The sequence below is a fragment of the Thunnus albacares genome, chromosome 1 (assembly GCF_914725855.1).
Source record: "Thunnus albacares chromosome 1, fThuAlb1.1, whole genome shotgun sequence".
In the NCBI taxonomy this organism is placed as follows: domain Eukaryota; kingdom Metazoa; phylum Chordata; class Actinopteri; order Scombriformes; family Scombridae; genus Thunnus; species Thunnus albacares.
The window spans coordinates 28,113,835-28,136,324 of record NC_058106.1 but is presented as its reverse complement, the minus strand read 5'-3'; the positions used below and the strand labels follow the sequence as shown (position 1 = coordinate 28,136,324).

Below are 22,490 nucleotides of genomic sequence, written 5' to 3'. Positions count from 1 at the left end.
GATCTCCATAATTTCACTTATTGCAGCACTCTTGAGACCACTAACCTTAACTATTTAGTCTTCTGCAAACATTTCAGTATATATTGTAAAACCAGTGCACATCCTTAAACCTCAGGTTTACCAAAAGAATGAATAAACATAACAGTGATAATGTTTCAGGATCTCTCCAGCTTTATTAAAATAAGGGACTTTTTTTTTTTGTCAAAGGTAGAAACAACTTTGGCACAGACAACAAAGTACAAAAATAGAACAGTTCAAATTCTCACATCTCAGCTCACACATTCACACATTGAGATTGAAGGGATAAATTAGTAAAAAGACATTAGAGTTCAGAATGTGTCAATCACACACAGTGCGACCCCCCTCCCCATAACAGAAGAAGGGCTACAGAAAAGAAAAGCACATTTTCATGGACAGTTTAAACAACATTATGTTAAATGTTAAAACTACATTGACATTCTTTTAACGCAGTGCTTACTTTCTGACAGTTTCTGCTCTTTCATTAGGAAATGTTTCTGAATTTGTTTGAATGGAAAACAAAATGCCAATTTGACAAATACGTAAACCTATATGGTGACAAGATCGAAAATATCACCCATTGAGGCGCACGTACAAGTATGTGGAAAGGATTGTAACTCTTTTAAAGCTATAAGGAATGTTGCACAGAAAAGAATTAGGAATGCGAATATCGTGATAACACGAGTCTTCATCTTCCAAGAGACTTGACAGTCAACAGTGAAAAGACATTAAAAAGAAAAATCATTTTTCATCAGGCAGCAGGGCAGTTTAACCTAACCTAATCTTTAGCTGAAGGTGTGTCAGAAAGTGATAAGGCAATTAGTTCAGTTCAGTCACAGACAGCATGGCTTCTAAAGGGTGAGACAGTGCAGCGATTGGACGGTGAGGGAGCAAAGCAGATTGTCAGATGGCCGATCCTTTTATTCCCGAGGAATTTGGGGGACGTGTGCGTCTGCCAGCAGGTCGGGGCGCAGACACTCAATGGGGCAATGAATATTCTGGAAGAAGAGTAGTGGAAACATTTAATTTAATAACACACTTCACATCTTTTTTTTCCAACCTGGAGCTGGAGATCCCATGTGGGGTCATTTGACTTGTGTATTGATGTTTAATTAAATTGTAAATATACAAAATTAAGTTTGAATAATTAACATTTGTATGTATACCAGTTCCACTCACCAGTTTGCGCAGTGTGTTGTCTCCATATCTAACAGGCTGCAGCAGACTGGCATCTACATCAGTACCTGGTCTGCGGCAGTTCTCACATCGCCAGCCCTGACAAGATCAAACATGAACACGCTTATACATGCTTCATTTTACTTAAGTTACCATAAGTCATCATCAGCACCGCATTTTACTCTAAACAACAGACCCAAAGCTGCAGATGTGCCTTACCTGCTGTCCTCCAAAGCATGTGCAGGTGCAGATAGCACCCAGGTACTCCTTCTGCCACTGGTTGCCCACCTGGTATGTTTTACCGTCATCGTAGCACACAGAGTCATCTGCGTGGGCATACGTACACATTAACATTCATATGCAACTCCTTCACACTTACAGAGACCATCATTGAGTATCACGCGGGGTATTAAGAAGCCTTACGTGGTTCACACTTGAACTCTCCTTTGCCATTTCCCAAGCAAGTGCAGCTCATCAAGTGACCATTCTCCGCCTGGCGGTCCCACTTCTCTCCAATGCGATAGTTGTTGCCGCTGTCATGGCACCACTCTGATGGACAAAATAATAGTTAGAAAAATCAAGTGATATAAACTCCATTTAAATTTAGGTTTATGTATTCCCGGTAAATAACCAGAAAACTTACTAGAGGAGTCACATCTGAAGTGGCCACTGCCCAAGCCCAGGCATGTGCACCACAGCTTGAAGCCTGTATCAGACATCCGCTCCCACTCAGAACCAACATCATGGTAGGTTGAGGTAAAGGCATCATAACATGAGTCCTTATCGGATGGCACTCCCTCAGGGACTGAAAGAAAATGGACGAGGAAAAGCATGAAAAAAAAAAAAGTCTAAGCTGCTAGTTTGCTGATGATTGATCTGCCAGAGGAACTGCTGCCACATTTTGAATGAACTTGTCTTGGACCAGAATGTTTAATTATTTATAATGCTAATGATTTTTCATCAGTATATCTAAGATACAGTCAAACTTCAACAGTGGTTTAACAATGCGGTAGTATTTGTTAAACCACGTATCAAGTAACCAAGTGTCATTATCACTGAGTTTTCACAGCAGGGCAGACACGAGCTGCAGCAAATAAAATAATTAGTAATAGTTTGATTTAAGGCAGGCTAATGAGCAAGTGCTGACACAATAGGTAGTGTGTACTCTGCTATGAAAAGGGTCTGGGGGGGAAAGTAAGAACTAGTGACATCAGTGATAGTTAACAATCATGTTAAATGGCCTCAACAGTGAGACATTTTGGAACATTTTTGGGAAATTTCGAGAAAATGGCTCCTTGGGCGGTGCAGTATGTCTACTGAACTAGGGATGAGTTGTAGACACTCATATAATCTTCTTAATCTAAGCAGAGTATGTAGTTTGTTTACACTGGAAGATTTTCAGTAGGCATATTTTTAAAAAACGGATTTTTTTAATATAGTGTTGGTGTACACTATTGTCCCACAATGCAATGCACAAAGGAAATGGAGGAGCTGCTCACAGCTGAAAAAAAATAAAAACAAATTTTGGATGCTGGTCAAACAGCTCCACAAACACCTCTGGATACAAAAAATATTTGCAATTTGATTGACATACATCAGTGCATGTATCATTTCTTCTTAGCTGCTGTAAGATGCTTACTTGTGTTTCCGGCAGTGATGATCTGCTCCAGAATCTTGTGTTTGAGTGCCCCCTTCAGAGCCTCCACAAGCACATTATAGTTTGCTCCAGGGGTCAGTCCAATCAGGGTAGCGGTGGTGGCTGTGCCTGGCAGGCGTATCTGGACAGGCAGTGAGAGATGAGGTTTGTTCACATAAAATAACAATGCTTTTAAATATGACTGATAAATAATTTAGTTCAGACATGATGATGGGCTGGAAACCATCCTGTTTTACCTGGAACATCTTCTCATTTGTGTGTGTGATTGGACTGCAGGAGACCAGGTAGGCGCTGCTCTGACTGTATGGCTTCCAGGAAAGGGTGGTCTGAGTTTGAACCTCCTGTGGCACTCCTGTCACGTTATGAAATGGGACGCCAATGGGTACATTCAGCTTCACAATGGGCAGCCTGCGGCCCTCTGCATCAGGGAGGGGCACAAAGACCAGGGGCTCACGAACCTGACCATAGGGTGACTGTGGGTTGCCACTTTCTCCATTGTTGTTGTACTCTGTGTACTCCACATGCCCGCTCTGACCACTATGCCCATCCTGGCCATTGTTGCCCACTACCTGAACTGTGTTGTCGATATCAGGCACATCCAGCCTGCCATCACCGCTTCCATGGCGTGGGGGCAGAGGCAGGGGAAGCAGGGATTCTGGTTCTGGGCGGGAGAGATGGGGTTAGGGAAGCAAGCAGGTTAGACAAGGGGGGGCTAAAGCAGAGCTGTTATAACATATATCAGCCAACAGGAGCTGACACAGCATTGCTAGGGTACTACTTCATGACAAAGTGTCACAATGCAGTATTACGAGCATACCACATATATTTTGAATGGCATTTCAGAAGGCATTCAAAATAAAAATGGGGTTTTATTGTTTTAGGAGCCTAATGCTGACTGCACAGTTCATCTCAAGGCCTCAGAGCTGTTGCAACGAAACGTTTGACACAGCTGAGCACATTAAAGCTGCCATTCCAACCATGACATTTTCGATTATGTTTACCCATTGCTCATGTGAATTCCTGCACTTTATTACATCATGTAAATGATGATTCATAAAATACTCACGAGTCCTGATTTTGCCCACCAGAGGTCCGCTACTCTGTGCGTTCTGAATGGCGATGATCTTGATGATGTACTCTGTGGCTGGTCTCAGGCCTGAAAAGAGGGATGATTATCACATAGTGGAATTGGTAGGTTGCACCTGACTTGTGATGACATGTAAGAGTATGATACAACTGGTGGATCCTCAGTGATGCTTTGGGTTTTTAGAGAAGTAAGAAATATTCCCTTTTCAACATCTACAGCAGCAGCACTCTTAGCCGTAATGGACCAATTGCATACCAGATATGGTGGCGTAGTTTTGACCAGCGTGAGGGCGTGGGGTGAGCTCTCGTGGTGCTACTCCTGACTGCTCGTAGGTGATGTAGTATCCTGTGATGTGTGTGGCAGGAGGCTGCCAGGTGAAGGAGATGGAGGTGGGAGTCAGAGATGTGAACTGGAGGTTGGTGGGAGCCTGGACCACTGGTTCAGCTACAGAGAGAACATTAAATCACATTAAATCATCTGATTTATTGTGTCTGTGTGTGCACTGTGGGGTCACAGTTGCAATTTTTGTCCAAAGCTACGGCTGTATTTGTCATTTGAATTTTGTTTTTAAACTGCTCTATTTCCACATTTGGAAAATGGATGCATTTTCTGTGGCTGCATAAATCTAAAACATGTGCATTATTTATTTCCATCTTTCCCTCTCTCTGTGTCAGTGTCTCTGTACACTGCTTATATGCACATTATTTATACATTATGTGACAAGGCAGCCTTATTTGTATAAAACAACTTTACATAAGGCAAAGAAATGCATTAGAATGACATAAAAATACAAATAAACATAATTAATCACTGGAAATACAATTATATTGCAGATTACAGCACATTATTAACCAAATGTAACCAAAATACATTTACAGAGTGCATATAAGAGATGATAAGAGATAGCAGAGACTAAGTTTTGCATACAGTACCTGTTTTAAGAGTGAGTGTAACGGGGGCACTTCTTGTGTTGCCATTCAGTGTATACAGGTTAACGATGTATGAGGTTCCGGGCTGCAGCCCTTAGAAAAACAAATTAAAGACACGGTGAAGCAAACTGGGACACTGAATTCACTTACAAAGGCACACAGACTTCCAAATCTCACATCTGAAAATCATTTCCACATTTTTAGTGGGTGTGGTGTACCTGTGAGAGTGTAGGTGTTTACGCCTCCTGGGACGGTCCTGGTGATGGTGGGTCGTGAGGCACCTTGTGGCGTGGCATCAATGAGGAAACCAGTGATGGTTTCTATCTTGTTGCGCCAGGTTAGTGTGAAAGAGGTATCCTTCACATCAGAGATGCGCACACGCCTCGGAGGACTTACATCTATATAGAGGAGAAAAGAAAACAGACATAAGAAAAAGAGTTGTGCATAATAAATAAATAAATAATAAATATAGCGTGTGTGTCTGTTAATAGAGCAGCCAATTACCTTCCAGTGTGGTCGCCTCTCCCTCCACCGGCCTGCTTGTCACAGAGTTCTTTAGAGCATAGACTTCAATATGGTATGTGGTCGCCACCTAAGATACACAGACGTACAGTCAATATTTACTCAGAATTTATTATTTTATTAAAATACAGAGACAAGAATTCTGTTTACCATGAGCCCTGGTACAATGACGCGTGTGGTGTCTGGAGCAACGTTCATCTCCTTGGTGGGGGCATTGATGTTCTTAGGCCTGACAACCACACGGTATCCTGACAGGCGTGCAGTGGGGGCTCTCCATGACACAGTGAAGGAGGAGGGACCGACCTCTGAGATGGCCAGGTTGGTCGGAGCAGGGATTACTGAGGTGGAGAAACACAAAGACATTTAGATTTTGATTATACTGCACCTTTAAATCAGGTAACATATCAATTAAGTCATGAGTGCGTTCCTACCTGTGGCCTGTGTTCCCACCAATGGCTTGCTGGGTATGCGGTCATGGAGAGCAATGACTTTAACGGTGTACTCTGTGCCGGGGCGAAGGCCTCTCAGCACCACACTGTCCTGGTTGCTTCTGGGTGCTGGATGCAGCTCCCTCTCGCCCTCCTCTGAGCTGGAGTACAGGACACGGTACGATGTCACAGAGCCTTCTGGACTGTCCCATGTGATGCGCATGGAGGTGGAGTCAATGTCAGAGAAGGCCAGGTCCTTAGGACCGTCCATAGCTGCAGGAATAGAGGAAGAGGAGTGTATTCCTTTCAGCTCTGAGCAGCTGCTTTAAATTAAACAACTTCCAATTCTAAGGCTATCAATAGATCTTAAGATTTAAGAACATTTACTTTGATAATTAAAGCTTTTACATTAGCAGCCAGTTTGTCGATATGAACAACAGCAAACATGAACAGTTAAGAATTTGAATTTGATAATGAATAGCTGCTTTACAAACACACTTGAACTTAAAACTATTTAAGCATAGCATGTAAAAGAAAGTACTTAAGTGTATGAAAACACACTGAATAATGCTGGCAGTTTGTAACTGTGTACCAAAACAATCCTCAAGTCTTTCTTGGATCGGGTTTTACTGAGTATAATCAAACTAACCGGTAACGACATTCTCCACCGCAGCAGAAGAGGGTTGATCATCTGTGCCCAGGGCGTAGACACTGACAACATACTCAACAGTGGGCATCAGTCCTGTGAACGTCATCTCTCTTTGATCTGTAACAGGAGAGCAAAAAGGTAGAAGTAAGAACAAAAACAGAGGATACTATATTGGAAATATATAAAATTATATATAAAATAAAGATGGAAGCCTGAATCTGAAAAGCTTTTCTTCTCGGCCAGTCTTACCGGGTGCCACCACCTCAGAGTAGGAGGGTCCCAGGCCATTCCTGGGGACACTGGTGATTCTGTACCCTTTGATGGGTCCCTGAGCAGGGGACCAGCGCACTGTGATGGCGTTGTCACTCACATCGGTCACCTTCATGTCGGTTGGGGGCTCAATATCTAAAGGAGAGTTCAAAACATGGTGAGCTTTAGTTTGTGTTCAACCTCTCAAAGTTTAGATTTTGTCTCAAGAATGTTTTTTTTTCATATTGCCGTACCAGTCTTGTGTGTGATGTAGACAGGGGTGTTGGAGGCGGGACTGTCCCCTCTTCCAGTAACAGCATAGACGGTGATGGTGTAGTCAGTACCAGGCTTCAGACCAGTGATAGTGGCAGTGGTCTGAGGGGCTTGCACTGTGAACTCTTTGGGAGTCTCACCACCTAGAAAGAGAGAGAAAAAGGACCAAGAGTTAATCCCGGAATATGGTGGTGGTTTATTTGTTTGGGAATTGGGAATTATAAATGACAACACTGTGTACAGACCTGCCCCTCCATAGGTGATCTTGTAGTACTTCACTGCGACAGAGGGAGCGTCCCAGCGAATGGTGATGCTGGTAGGGCTGGATGATGTTACCTCCAGGTCAGTGGGAGCATCAGAGACTGGAAAAGATTAGAAGAGGAGAGCAGAGGAGAGGAAAGAGATGCATTATAATAAAAAATATATTCAAAGCAAATGAGATCATAATTATGATCTAGATTCAGCTGAGAAATGTCACTAGGAGGAAGGAAAAAGAAGACGTGATGATAGAAACCAGTACAGAAACTCACTGGTGGCCTGTGTGCCAGTCAGAGGCTGACTCTCCTGGTTGTTGTTGAAAGCGTACACAGAGACTAGGTACTCCGTCTCTGGTGCCAGTCCAGTCAAAGTATAGTGGGTCCTGGTTGGGGACAGCCTCACATCCTTGGCCTGTCCGCCACTTGTCTTCTGATAGCGGATGCGGTAGCCAGTGATAACGGCAGTGGGAGCCAGCCAGTGAACGGTGAAGGAGTTGGTCTGAATTTCAGAGAAGTCCAAGCCAGTAGGAGAATCCAGAGCTGGAGGGAAAGATATTGGTACAGATGAAGATACACTGCATGCAATAACAAAAAAATCACACACACATGTAGCTAAATTAAATATGCTAATTGGTGAAATGTATTGTTTAGATATAATGTATTGTTTATGTAATGTTTATTGCTTATTTCTTCCGCTTTGATATGCTTGAAAATGTAAAAATTACTGCAAATGTCACATTGTTTTTGTGATGAAACATTATTTACCATTTAAAGTAAAAAAGAAAATGGAATTGAACACAACTTTTGGAACCATCTCTCTACTCACTTGTCCTCTGAGTTCCTGTGGCTGGTTCACTCTCTCGTTCACCGTACACACACACAACACTGATGCGGTACTCAGTGTTGGGAAGCAGGTCTATATGAAAATGGAGGGGCACAGATCGAGTTAGAATGGATAGTGCAGAGACAAAACAATATAATTTTTCCATGGTGTAGTTTTGTTTTGCACTGTTGGTTTGTAAATGTGTATTACAGCTATTCAGCGCAGATCTTAGATTTCTAAATCAGTTTTCTGTCCAACACTTCGCTAATCTAAACACAGTCTTTGTGCCGTCTTACTCTGCAGGAGGAAGGTGTTGGTGGCTCCACCCACATTAACCTCCTTGATGTCATCATCAGTGGACACAGGGTGGTAGCGGATGACAAAACGAGAGATGTCACTTGGTGTGGCAACATGGGGGACTGTCCATGTCACCCTGATGTGGTCAGGACCCACCCCCCTAAACTGCAGGTTGGTGGGAGCGGGAATCGCTGGAGGAATGAGGAGTTAAAAGGTTCATCTAACACAGAAAAAAACAACCTAACCTAAAAAAATGCTGAAATACTTACTTAATTGATTGCAAAAAGGTTAACTAAATACAGTCAGATTTACAATGGCATAAAGTTAATACTGATGTGATAAATTTCTAAAATTTACTGTAGTTTATTGTGTGTTAATAAAAGGGCGGTTAATGTGTTCTCATAAATTCTCTTAGATCAAAACCCCGGCCCTCCCCACAGATGGAGTGAAAGAATTAAATCACCAGCTTGTGTTTGCTTTGTGTGTGTGGTCGGCTTGCTTTCTCCCTCTTCTGTAACAGTGAAGATACTGATGTCATAGTCCACACCCGGCTCCAAACCACGAATCGTGTAATAACCAGCAGATGCCTCCACCGTATCTTGAAAAATTGGCAAGCTTTCCCCTGATGTCACTACCATTATCCGGTAATCAGTAATGGTAGGATAGCTCAGAGGGATCCAGCGCAGGCCAATGGTGGTATCAGTAATGTCGACAAAGTCAATATGACTTGGTGGGGGTATGTCTGAAAGGGTTAGGCCAGTTGCAAAGCGCAAGCAAAATTAGAAACACAAGACTCAAAAGCCATAATAATTACATTAATTGTGTCAAAAAATAATTTCATTCCCAATAAAGCACTTAGTGTAACAGTAGGCATGCTAGAGAGAAAAAAATACAAATTACTTAAGTCAAAAATTGACAATGTAGTTAATATTTAAAGGTAAAAACAAGCAGTGATTAATACTACTGTTCTGGACATGCACCAAAAATATTAAACCACTTTCCCAGTTAATAGATATGATCTCCATGCAAATGGTAGGTTAGCCACCCTGTTAGTAGTAGGCTACTATAATTAAAGCTGCATTAAAGTAGTCACTAATAGTAACATATCAACAGAGAGCGAGCCCCCAAATCAGTGGCTGTACTAGGCATCATCGTTTTGGTTATATAGCACATTTGCTGTTTTGGTTTAGTCTTACCGCTCTCATTAAATTCATTTCCAGCCAAATCAGGCAGCTTTTTAGAAAACAAGCTAATAAAGCCACTGCATGCTTAATCTCAGCACCAAACAGCTGATAGTTGAAGTCAGCAAGTAGCTGGTGAAGTCGCACAGCTAGCTAAATATTTTTCTCAGGACAACACCAAAACAGAGCTGAGAGAAGGGTGAGTATTGGACTTATGTTAGTTAGGTGAAAACTGCAATGTGATGGCAGTGTTGTTCTGTGTCTCTTGAATGTGTAAATAGGCAATTTTCACTAACCTGGTTGCAGTAACAACAAAATTTGGTCAGAGTTGTGTGTCTGTTAGCTCGTTTTGAAGTTATTCTGCCCCCTAGTGGCCAAAAATCAATTAATGCAGCTTTCAGAGAGGACTGTGTTTGAGGCATTCCAGTGTCCTTTTTTTTTTCTTTCTCTCGAAAACAATGACGGGGTGAAAATATTGACACATCTTTTCCTAGGAAATTTATCATTCTCTTTCTCTCTCACATACAGACAGTCAGTGGTCTTTTTATGAGAATGTAGTTGTGAGTTTGATTCCTATTAACGTGTGTGATTGCCTTCCTGCTGGCTCCTACCTGGGGTGATAATAGTGGACACCGGCACACTTTCCAAATGGCCCTTGGTAGTGAACACACTGACATTGTACTCCACCCCAAGATTTAGGTTCTCTAGCACGACTGAGGTTTGATCAGCCCTGACAAACTCTTCCAGGGAGTTTCCTCGCTGGCCGTTGGTTGGTGTGCTTGTCACTCTGTAGCCTGTGATGCCTGCAGAGGAGGGTACATGGCAAATAAAACATTATAACAAGAGTTTTTTTTGTAATTTATGAGTCACTGTGAGAAATGAAAAGGAAATACCAGGAAGAGACATTTGTCCTGGTGAAAAAAAAAAAAATTCAATGGCCAAGGTCTAGACTTGGTGTAATCCAATGGGCCGGCAGTGCGTAGGGAGCACAGTCAATATTTACCTGGTGTTCTGGAGGCTACCCAGTGGACAGTGAGATCTCCTGTGTCGGGACTGGATTCCACTCTCAGGTCAGTGGGAGGAGCCAGAGCTGCAAGGAGAAGAAAGCAGACCATGACACAAGCATGAGAAGATGGATTTGACGCAACAGTAACCACTTACACAAACTCTTGCCAAATGGTTTGAACTGAGCTATGTGGGACCACGGCAATACTAAATCAATCTGGTGATCAGTTATATAACTTCTTTACTTTATAGCAGCTTTTGTTTAGCAGTTATCATCATGACTGTCTTTCCTTTCTTTTTTTCTTAAGTGAATCAGATACGCACAAGTCACAACATTGCGGGTGATGGGCTTTCCACGGTTGCGTCCATTGAAAATGGGCTGGACACTGTAGGTGTACTCAGTTCCAGGAATCAGACCAGACACAAAAACACGTCCAGAGTCAGAGGTCTCTTCTCTGGGAGACTCGCCTTCCTGGCTGGGGAGCACAGACAGCTGGAAAGAAGGCGATAGACATACAGAGATCAGAAACTCAGAAAATACTTTTCAAATACACTACAGCAAAGATATTAAGCCTGCACTAATTGATTTTTTTGGCCACTTGGGAGCAGCGCAAAAATCTGCAAACACTAGCAAAAATGTTAGCAAATAGTCACCTATTTACAGATCCAATAGATTTGAAACTACATCAGTATTTATTTAGAGTTACATGTCTTAACATCCAACAAATGTAAGTCCAATCTCGCTCTGCTTTGCTCTCCAACAGCTCCTAAGGAAAAGATCTAGCTGTTAAGTCTAGTCACTAACTTTGTCTAGTCTAGAGATTAACACACTGTACACTGTCAGACAGTATAGCAGTGAGTCTACTGCGGCTAGAAACAAGGTTGCAGGAACCTGCAGAGTTGGGTGATAATGCTCTGTAAATTTGTCACTATGAGTGACCTCTTTCACATGACACATAGTGATTTGAACAATTGTTCATTTTAAATGATCCATTAGAACAGCTTTAATTTTGTTTGATTATGAACAGCTGTTTCTCTTGATGATAAGCTGACTTCTTATTTATGTTGTGGGCTGATGCAGGTTTCTACCTTGTAGCTGAACCTGCGGACAGGTATCCAGGTGACAATGATAGAGGTATCAGTGACCTCAGTGCTGAAAGGAGGAGCATTTCCAATCTCGGGTGCTGGAGAGAGGAAAGAATAGGGACAGAAAATTATAAAATTATATTCATTGCAATAATTTATTATACTCTGATGATGTGTTTTTTTTAACACTGACCTGTGGTGAAATATGTAGTGACACCCTCACTGAGCTCATTGTCCAGCTCAGAGTGCAGGATGGCAGTGTACTGGGTGTCTGGACGCAAATTCCTCAGGGGGAACTGGGTGACCCTGCCCGGGATCCTCTTCTCGATGGGGCTGGAGCCCTCGATGCTCAAGAAAAGACGATAGCCAGATACAATGGCACGGGGAGCCTCCCAGGTGATTTTTGCGCTGTCAGAGCCAACGTCAGTAAAACGCACATCGGTGGGAGCATCAGGTTCTGGAGGGGTTAGAAAACGCAATCCATGTAAGTCAGAGAATCTCTCATGTTTTATATTTTGATGTTTCCACATTTTTGTCTAAATCAGGCTCCTTTGTACATGGTTATACTTACTGGTTAACTTCTCTCCCACAAGTGGCTTGCTCTCCACTCCATCGTTAATGGCATAGATGTAGAAGCGGTACAGTGTGCCAGGCTGCAAGTGGGTTAATTCAGCGTATGCGTTGGGTGAGATAGGCAGCTGCAGGGGCCTCGTGTCTGTGCCATCAGAACCAACGGGGGAGAAGTTCACCCTGTAACCGGTCACCTCACTGGGTGGGCCAGTCCAGGTGATGGTGATCTTCACATCTGAAACCTCGTAGAACTGTAGATCTGTGGGTGCTTGGACCTCCTCTGTGAACAGGAAGTAGTAGAATAATTAACAAGGACTATAGACAGACTTAAAGGTACCCTGTGGGAGTTTCTGACCAGTAGTAGCACTACGGAGCAGTGTTTTTATGAGCACATCCCTACAAACCACATATAAGCGCACAAGAATGCGGGTGGTGTGAAACATTCCTACCAATGGTTTCATGCTCAACATTTGGTGGCGGTAATGTACCAAGAAACGCACCAATATGTTTGCAAAGGCTGGGAAAAGAGCAATCTATGATTGCAAGCGAGCAATCATAGATATAAACAATGCATGATTTTTTTAAAAATTAAAATGGCTTTGCAAATTTTTTAGGACACATATAACGTGCTTTTTAAAGGTAGGCCTTCAGGATACACACAGTGCATTTTGGTGAGAAATACTGAATGTACGCATAACTTTGTTTACAAGAAAACTCCATAGGTCACCTTTAACTTAGTTGATTAAGTACAAGGCTAACTTAAAAGAGCTAAGTACAATAAAACAATCCAAAAATCTGTTTATCTTTACAGTGGCAGCTTTCCAAAATTATGTAACTTTCAATAAATCATTATAATAAAAGGCTTTAAAAATTTCTAAGATGTGATATTTACAGATTTCAACAATAATGGCCTAGACATAACAGAAAATAGAAGAGAAATACAAAAGCTGGACTAGTTTAAAGTATTCAGAGCCATTCTCTACAGCATCTGGTTTTGCTTTTTTGAGCATAATAAAACAAATTTTGCAGCCATGCCAGGCACAAGGAGGAAAGAGTCAGTAATGGAAATCCAATTAAAGATATAATGAGGATTTATGAAGTGTGTGTGTGTGTGTGTGTGTGTCTGTGTGGGTGACGGCTATATGTGCATGCTTGCTCTCATAAGTGTTTAACTTCCATTGTACACGTGTCCGTTCGTAAACCCACTAACTAAAGAAAGGTCATTCAGGGGCCATGATAAGATTAACTGAGATGAACCAAAATGGAAATAAATTTAATGATGCTATAGCTACAGCTGTAAAAGCATACTTTGTCACAGAGGTGTTTTGACAAGCTCAGTCTTTCCCAAACCCTTTTTGGGAAACGCTTTGAAAAGGGAAAACCCTCCCTGGCCCTATAAGGAATCTTAGCTCCAAGTATAAACTTAATCTGCACCCTGTCAATCACACAGCTTTCACTGACAAAAGATAGATTTACATGTTTTCCATTTACTGGAATGGAAAAGATTAATACAATGTGAGGGTTTATCTTTTATGTGGACAATTTCCATTAATTTCATTCTTTCTTAACTGAAAGATAGGGTATTAAAAATGTGTACCTGGTTGAGGGTTTCCAGCAGTGGTGACCTGCACAAAAATAGGCTCACTCTCCTGTTCCTCCTCCACAGCATAGATGCTGATGTTGTAAAGCAGACCAGGGCGAAGGTCAACCAGGGTCACTGAGGTCTCGGAGTCTGGCAGGGTTAGCTCAGTGCTGCTGCCTTCCACTGATGGCGTGTACACGACACGGTAGCCTGACAGGAACAAACATACAGTTACACAAGCCAGAATAAAATGGATCTTTAAATCAAATTACTAATTTAAATCACATATACACACACATACAAAGACAAAAAGGTAGTTCCTTACCAGTAATAGGAGCCTGAGGTCTGGACCAGCTGATTCGGATTGATGACTCTCCCACGTCATCGACAGCATGCTGTCCAGGGGTGTCAGGAGCTGGGGAAAGGAAGAGAATGGAAATCACCTATTTTGTGCTGTTTCTTTCAGTTTATTTTGCAGTTCATTTCGCAAAGAAATGGACAGGGATTCTCCTACCTGTTGTCTGCGAGGTGGTCAGGATGAGGTTTGGCTCTCCCTGATCTGGGACCTCGTAGACGTTGACGTTGTATCTGCGTCCTGGCAGGAGGTCACTGAGGGTGACAGAGGTGGCTGTGCGAGGAACATCTGTAAAAGCAGACAGAAAGTTAGTCAGTTAATTTTATGTATAATACTGGGGGAACAGAGTGTAATTTAATCAGGAATACATCAGTCAGAACATCAATCCAATTACTTATTTGCATGTGACATAAGGAAGGTAGTATGGAGGCTTCAGGGATGGTCAAAGTCTCTTACCCAAAACCTTTGGCTTGGCCCCATCCTCACTGAGCTCATACTCCACTCTGAAGCCGGAGATGGTGGCCGAGGCTGACGTCCAGGACACAACAAAGCTGTTAGAGGTGATTTCTGTCACCGACTCAGAAGTGTCCACCACTGGAGGAGGTGGGGTCGTCTCTCCCTCCGATGTTTCCACTTGAGAAATGAGAGGATATCAATTATATAAATATATTGGATTTGTGGTGTTAAGAGAATGCTTGGAAACTGCTCAAGTCTACTCACAAGAACCATGGGTAGTGGTGAAATCGAAACGTGTGACCTCACGGCGTCCGTAGCGTAGGATGCTGATCAGCTGACCCTCATAGGTGACACCTGGACGCAGCCCGCCGATGGTGTAGGAGTTGAGGTGGCCGGGGATGGTCACCTCCTTCCAGGGAGCGCGGGTATTTTTCTATATGGGGTGAAAAGATAAAAGTTTGATTGCAGGCATAAATCTTTAGAATAATACATTTCTGACAGCACAAATATGGTAAAGTTCAGCAACAATATCAACAGATTAGAAGGGATTTACGAGAGTATTTAAGACTTTGTATAGTAGCCTGTACGTTTCTGGACTGCTCGCCAGCTCTGATTGACTAACTTTACTGCCACATCCTGCTTTTAGTATTTAGACTGGCTTTGCACCCTGTCGGAAAACTACAAATTCTCTCAGCAGGAGGACCTGATGAGGGAGAGTGACTTTGCTCTCCAAAATATACAAACACCATTAAGAGGAAATCGGTTTGACTTTAATTAAGTTTCATAAACATTCCAACCAGCATGTCAGTCTTTGGGGTCTTCAAAGAGAAAAACGTGTGAAAAAAAAAAAACACAGGAAGGGGGAATATTTTCTTTGGAATATCTAAAATCCATGTGTTTGTATATGCAGACTGTAAAGGGGGAGTTAATGCGACCCCCTAATCACCTTGTTTGTCCATGCTCAAACTTTCAAACTTTCAGTCAGCTTTACCAAAAACACTTGACCTCATTCAGTGAAAACAGCAAATAATCCCACAGATGTTTGCACAACTTTACTAATGCTACCAGTCACCTTTTGGAAAAAAAAAAACTAGAGCTCACTTGAATTTATAAAGTCAATTTGTAATCTCTTTTTAAAATTAGATGGAACAAAGACCTTCTCATGCGTTAAGAACCAAAAGAGTGACTCACAATTCTCCATTTCAGGATGTACTGGGTAATGTGAACAGATGAAGGGGGGTTCCACTGTATGGGGTGGGAGTCTGGCTGTTTTCCTGCCTCTGTGATGATCAGCTGGATAGGTCCGTGGCCGTCTGATGAGTTAGAACAGCAGGTTTAAGACATGGGGAGAGAGTAGGAGAGACAAGAACAAATCTGCTATTAGCAAAGAGAAAAAGACTCTTGATGAGAGAAAGAGAAAAACACACAGTCTCAAAGACATAAAGTTACATAACAGTGTTGCCTGTAGAGAGTGTGGGTGAGAGTTGGCTACTTTGAGGCTGTTCTGCTAGATTCTTCTTTTTGAGACAAAACCAAACCACCAGACGGTGCTAAACCAGCTCAAACACCCACTTGACATTTTTCAGTCTGAGATAACACTGGAGTACTATATTCACCACAATTTATCTACCCTCTGTACCGTCTTTCACAGGTGGAGGCTAGAAGTCCACTGCGTCATATAAACACACTGACCTCTGCAAATGATGATGAGATAAATGTTGCAACTGGAACTTTTTAGGTCAATGTTTGATTCAGAACACACAATGCACCGCAGTACAAAGTATCACATTAAGCAACTTTTACCCAGCCAGTGCCAGTAACCAGTGGCAGATGTTGGTGATAGTGAGAGGCAGGAAGTGTATATAATGCTATACCCCCCCCTCTCCCCCCCCCCCCCCCCCCCCCCCCCCCCCCCCCCCACCCCCCCCCCCTCCCCCGGCTGCCCAGCCCAGCATCCTGGGTCAGCACAAAAAACACTCAACTCTAGGCGGGGGAGGAAAAACCTCTCTAACTACAAAGACCAAGAGGAAGACCAGGGTGATGTGATTGGCCGGCACGTCTCCATTTGCTAGACTTCAAAGTCGAGAAAACCCAAACCCCCGCTTTCTTCTACTAACCTGCCAAGTGAACTTTTCATTTCAGTGACGGATGATGGGAGGTTCAGAGTACGTGAGAAGAAGGAGGTAAGCAATGTAGTGGAGTTGAAAAAAGTATAGCAAACACAGATTTAGTACTAAACTGCTATCTCCCTTTGTGCAGGAAAGGACTGAGAAATTGCAAATTCAATACAAAATGTGATATTGTGTCTTTTTACAGTCAGTTAGGATTTTTCAAGTCTTAGCTCACTGCATCATTTTCAGTGTTTTGTCTATAAACACTTAAAGCTCCAGCCATGTTGGTCCAGATTTACTTTTGGATTGTACAAACAGTGCACCAGTCATGGATTGTTTTAAACTGATTTGTGATGAATAAAGGACATTTCGTGCCTGGGGAGGACCGCTGGGGTTCGCATCTCATCTCTCCAATCCCGTTGCCATAGCAATAACAGCGGTATTGGATGCCATGGATGGCTTTGTCCCATGTCTCTCCAATCTGATAGAACGTTCTTGTTTGTGGCTCCTGGCACTGATCTGTTGAAAGAAATAAAACAGGTGAGATGATGGGACAAAGGGGTGGAAGTTCTAATTCCCTGACAGCTGAGATGAGGAGCCATGAACGCACCGATAGCGTCACACTTCCAGCGTCCACGTCCCTGTCCATAGCAGGTGCAGTTCATCATGTAGCCCTCATCATGGCGCTTGGAGAATTCCTGGTTCACTTCATAGTTCAAGCCATCAACAATACACTGATCTGAACATGTAAAGGCGAGAGGGAAACATACAGTCAACATACACTTTTTATGCTTTCAGATTACAATACAATGTCAGATTACAATACTGCTATGACTATTTCAAGACATCTTCCAAAAGACTTGAACAGTTTTGTATCAAATCCAAATGGACGTTGCTCCCTGACCTCGCAGCTGTGAGTAAGCGATACAGCTCCACTCCCCACGTCCATTGCCGAGGCATGTGCACTCCATCATGTGACCCATGACATCATGGCGTTTGTCCCACTTGTCGCCTACACGGTGCATCATTCCATCGTTGGTGGTGCACACCTCCTCATGGGCTAAGAAAGAAAGACAAGCATAGAAATAGGAACAAAAAGTACTTTTCCGCTGTGTGTTTTTGTGTGCCAGCGGACATGCATGTGTGCACTGACATGCCTCTGACTGTCGTAAAAGGGAATTCTCTTTGGTCCAGTTCATCTCAGTGTCATGACCGTGTAATGGCCTTGATAGACTCAACACTCTCCCATGACCATAAACCCCCTCTCCTTCACACACCAGTTATTAAGTCCCTTATCGTCTGCAAGTGACCCATGAAACCACACAGCCATTAGCATCAATGAGAACAAGATGAGATAAAGAAAAAGCATTAAGAGTAATTACATCCCTTTCAAAAGAATGACATCAATATATGGTAAAGCCCAAAGTGTCGCATTTGAAAATGTCTAACTTTGGCAATATGACCTAGGTTCACGGAGGCTAATTTTTCTGTAAACAAAACATGCATTCAGAGCAATTTAAAAGATGCTATAATCCCACTTTAGCTGGTAGTTCTGCAGTTAAATGGGCTTAAAACATTAACATTATTAACTTTATCATTATTATTATATATTGTGCATGTAAATTGGAGACTTTTGAAATCTATTGTGCCAAAACTTTCTGTAGAAGAAAAAGACAATACTTGACATTTGACCGACAAGCTTCAAAATAACAGCATGTTGTGGAACAAACATAGCAGCACACACACTCACCAGCCATAGGGCAGAATCCAAAGCGCTGCTCTGTGTCGTAGTTGTAGGTGGTACCACACCACCTCATGCCATCACGGCGCCCGTCAGCAGTGCAGTCAGTGTAGTTGCGGCCACTATAGAGGAAGGGGAAGTGGCACAGGGCACCGTTGGAGTTGCCACCTCGTGTCGCCACAATGGCTGGTATTGAGAAGGAAACATCTACTGTTAATCTCTGATTTTACCACACTACCATGTCATGTCTTCTTTAGAGTTTGGGGGCTGCGATTTCTGAAAGATTTGCAATATTTGCATCAATAATTTGTTATCTTAAAATATTTTCAAAAATTACATCACACCAATCAAGTATCCATGTATCAAAGAAGGGAGACTTTGAGATACATTAAGGCTTAAGTGTAAAATTAACATAACATAAAACATTAACATAACATAAAAACAGAAATGATCAAGTCCGGCCTAATATATCCATAAGACCAATAACTTGGTCAAGTCCAAGTTTACATTACCATCCCCAAGTCTCACCATTCCTTTCAGTACAGAAAGAGTACTGCTGTTCTCTGTCATAGTCTGAGGAAGTAGAGCACCAGAGCTGCCCGTCTGTGCGTCCGTCTGAGGTGCAGGAGTAGTAGGTCTTCCCATTGAAGACGAATGGGAACTCACACGGCTTGCCATCGGAGTTGCCACCATACACCTGGTTCCTGCCCTCTGCACAGACAGGAGAGGGGAGAGTGAGGAAATGGTAATTATAGGAGAAACAAAGCAATGTGGATCTTTATCATTGTTATTTGAGCTTATATCATGTCATGGAAACCTGATTAGATGCATAATGGACCACAGATTTACATCCTCTTTCTATCACTGAGACTAACGCTTTTCTTTCCACCCATCCTGTACTCACCCCACTCCTGACAGCTGACTCCGTTGCCCAGACAGGTGCAGAGCATCTGCTTGCTGCCCTGGCTTCTGATCCAGCGCTGTCCATCGTAGTAGGTGGCTCCGGAGTCTGTGCGGCAGGTTCCCTCGATGGGAGGCTCGGGCTGCGGCTGAGGCTGGGCATGGGCGGTGGTCAACACGGAAGTGCCTGTACCTGTGGTTGTATGCAAACAAACAGATTGAAAGAATGACGGGCTGTGCATGCTGACATCTGAGTTTACCATTGAGTGAACACTTTCATCACAGCTGAACTTGAGCAAGAGTTTGAGGCTCACCTCTACCTGCGTTGTGTCTCTCACACTTCCACTCTCCACGACCATTTCCTAAGCACAGGCACTGCAGGGCGTGTCCACTTGTGTCACTCTTTGTCCACGTGTCTCCAATTCGGTAGGACCTCCTGGTGTCCTGGTCGTTGCAACGGTCTGGTTGGAGAACAACAGTAAACATCAGCCGCCAGTGAAAGTATGTAAAAGTGTGTGTGTGTGTGTGTGTGTGTGTGTTCTGCTTACTCCTTGAGGTGCATGTGATGCGTCCATTTCCCTCTCCCAGACAGGTACAGTCGAGCATCATCCAGCCTTGGTACGGTTTCTCCCAGGTCTCCCCCACGACGTATGATGTTGCTGCATTGTTTTCGTAGCAACGCTCAGCTGGGAAGAAAAAACAGCAGAGCCTTAATTTATTACATCTGCAGTTTATCACAAGATCCTTTTGGAGCCAGCATCTAAATCACCAGGAACTTTCCACAACACATAAACCAAGTGAAAATCAATAAATGTGGCGTAAGATGGGCAAAGAGGAGATACATGCTCTTTTGCACACTTACTTTGGTTGTCTGGACTGTTGTCAAATATTTACAATGATATCAAACACAGTCATGCTACTGAGAATTTACCCTGTCGGTAAGTTTATGTGTTTATGCATGTGTGTGTGTGTGTGTGTGTGTGTGTGTGTGTGTGTGTGGCCGCAGCTGAATATTCAAGCTTGCATGTTTAAGTTATAATATTTTGCATAGAGTTCATATGTCAAGTGTTGACATCTTGTCCTCCCTGCAGATTGGTACATTTATTTAATAAAAGGTACTCACCCACAGGTTTGCAGGTCCACTCTCCTTTGCCATTTCCAAGACAAACACACTCCAGCATGTAGTCAGCAGTGTCATGAGGCCTCTGCCAAGTGTCCCCGATTTTATAAGACCTTCCACCTTCATGGCAACGATCTGTCAATGACAAAATGTAGATTTTCTTCCAGTTAGTTTAAAAAAGATTTCCCTAATATAAACTATGAAATGTGTCAATCATGCATAATTCACATTCAATGATTCAAATTCAATTAAACACTTAAATAAAATATTCTGAAATAGTTATATGTGTTTCTACTGCATGAAAGAAGCAGGGTGAAAAATGCAAAATAAGACAAACTTTATTTCTTTTGTCAAGAAAATGGCATTCTTGATAAACTTTAGTAGGCTATTTAGTTTTCAGGTAACTCACTTGCAATGGTACAGCTGATCTTTCCACGACCAGAACCGATACAGGTGCAGTCCCAAATCATCCCGTCCTTTGGTCTCTCGTAGGTGTCACCGACCCGGTATGTCCGGTCATTGTGCTTATCATAACACGACTCCTCCACTGAGAAAAAGACAGAGAAAACACCAAAGCTTTGAGACTGCTGTTGAACTGTAAACCTGCTGGGATCTCTCCGTGCGTAAAGGCGCACTGCTGACTGAACAAGTGATCTTGATCTGTTTCCAAGTTGTTGTTTTATTTTATTTTTTTTAAGTGATTCAGGTCTGCTGTTTTTGTCATGGTTCTGTTTACCTTTACTTGACACATTGTTAAAGAAGTCGTGAAACTCTTATCCCCACCCAAAGTCAGTTTTCACTCGTCTCCAGACGTGAAAAGTGACCCGCTAAGACATTTCTGGAATAAACTGTATGGTTGCTCTCTCACTGACCTGCAGGCTTTGATTTGCATTTGATGCCTGCTGCTCCATTGCAGGTGCACACCAGTGTACTTCCACGGTAGGGTTTCTCCCACTGCTCGTTCGGTCTGTATGAGCGACCGTTTTCCTCACAGCCGACTAGAAATCATATAACAGGAATATTTTATTATTATGTAAGTGTGTGTTATTAATGCATTGTAAGGATAAAATGAATAGAAATTATTGCAATTTTTTTAAAAAAAAAACAAACATTAAGTATGGTAAAGTTCTTGTATAGTCACTACATGCAACAGACACGTTCTAACGCAGAGACAAAGTCATCTTTGAGTTTTTACGCATTAAGTTAAGTTCAATTAAATTCATATCATATTAAATTAATACTTAAATAATATGTATGGGAATCATTGTACGAACCCGGAGTAGCGGCGTCCCTGAGCACTGGATACACTTGATATTGGCCACTTTGTCTTTTGGTCTTTGGCAAGCCGTGGACTGCGCTGCTGACGCACAGCGCAACCAGCAACCCTGTAAGTGGGCTACCAGTCATTTTGAGGAAAAGAAGAATTTCAAGGTAAAGTAGAAAATGGATATAGTTAATCAAAAGAAAAAAGTACAAAAAGAAGTGAGCGCAGTGAGTTCAGCTTGGAGAGATCTCGTTTCTGTCCCTTATTCGGTGCTGTTCCAGGCGGTTCCGTCTACCGCCTTGCAGCTGGTGCACCAGACTGAGGAGAGGGGAACGCACTGGTTTTATACCCGGACACACCACCGCAGCCTATTCAAGGGGAGGGCTTGGAGCTTGGATGACCCGCCCGACGGTGAGCAACGCTGACACTCGACACTTCACTTTCAAGGAATGAAAGAACCTCACAAGACAAGAGAAAAACCTCAAGTTATAAAGATGAATGCGCAAAAGAAATCTGTTCATCAGGGTCAGGGAGAGGACAATAAATATAAACCTGTAATAATAAATCAATACTAATCCTAGAAGATGTCACTGCAAAAGTAGAATTTAAAGGCCCTGCACAATTTCAATCATTCTGTCTAATTGGACTTCTACTCAGGTTGACGCTGGGTGGAGCTATGCTGGGAATTACGTAACGTCACCAAACTTCATGTACTTCTTTAACAGGTACAACAACAGCAACAAAAAGTGAAGGA

General features: G+C 42.7%; 1 protein-coding gene across 4 annotated transcripts; it reads right to left on the bottom strand.

Moving 5' to 3' along the window:
• Positions 1 to 148: 148 nt before the first annotated feature.
• On the bottom strand, positions 149 to 22,072 carry fn1b (fibronectin 1b). Of its 4 annotated transcripts, none has more exons than XM_044352915.1 (46): positions 21,747 to 22,072; positions 21,345 to 21,470; positions 20,882 to 21,019; positions 20,476 to 20,607; positions 19,901 to 20,038; positions 19,667 to 19,813; positions 19,357 to 19,551; positions 18,981 to 19,163; positions 18,462 to 18,638; positions 17,616 to 17,771; positions 17,322 to 17,450; positions 17,087 to 17,230; positions 15,792 to 15,913; positions 14,865 to 15,033; positions 14,601 to 14,777; positions 14,304 to 14,432; positions 14,115 to 14,204; positions 13,805 to 13,999; positions 12,209 to 12,487; positions 11,831 to 12,094; positions 11,641 to 11,735; positions 10,876 to 11,044; positions 10,550 to 10,636; positions 10,158 to 10,349; positions 8,829 to 9,107; positions 8,365 to 8,556; positions 8,072 to 8,161; positions 7,519 to 7,785; positions 7,234 to 7,350; positions 6,970 to 7,131; positions 6,716 to 6,871; positions 6,467 to 6,583; positions 5,821 to 6,090; positions 5,540 to 5,727; positions 5,372 to 5,459; positions 5,086 to 5,265; positions 4,871 to 4,960; positions 4,194 to 4,382; positions 3,918 to 4,007; positions 3,088 to 3,512; positions 2,834 to 2,972; positions 1,838 to 1,999; positions 1,618 to 1,743; positions 1,414 to 1,520; positions 1,198 to 1,293; positions 149 to 1,016 (listed from the first exon to the last, which is right to left on the bottom strand). In XM_044352915.1, the coding sequence occupies exons 1-46, from the start codon at positions 21,877 to 21,879 to the stop codon at positions 939 to 941; spliced, it is 7,374 nt and encodes a 2,457-aa protein (XP_044208850.1). In that variant the 5' UTR covers positions 21,880 to 22,072; the 3' UTR covers positions 149 to 938. The 4 variants fall into 4 exon arrangements, with proteins under 4 accessions (XP_044208850.1, XP_044208859.1, XP_044208869.1 ...); XM_044352924.1 differs by having other exon boundaries at positions 19,357 to 19,545; XM_044352934.1 differs by lacking the exon at positions 8,829 to 9,107.
• Between the last annotated feature and the right edge of the window lie 418 nt (positions 22,073 to 22,490).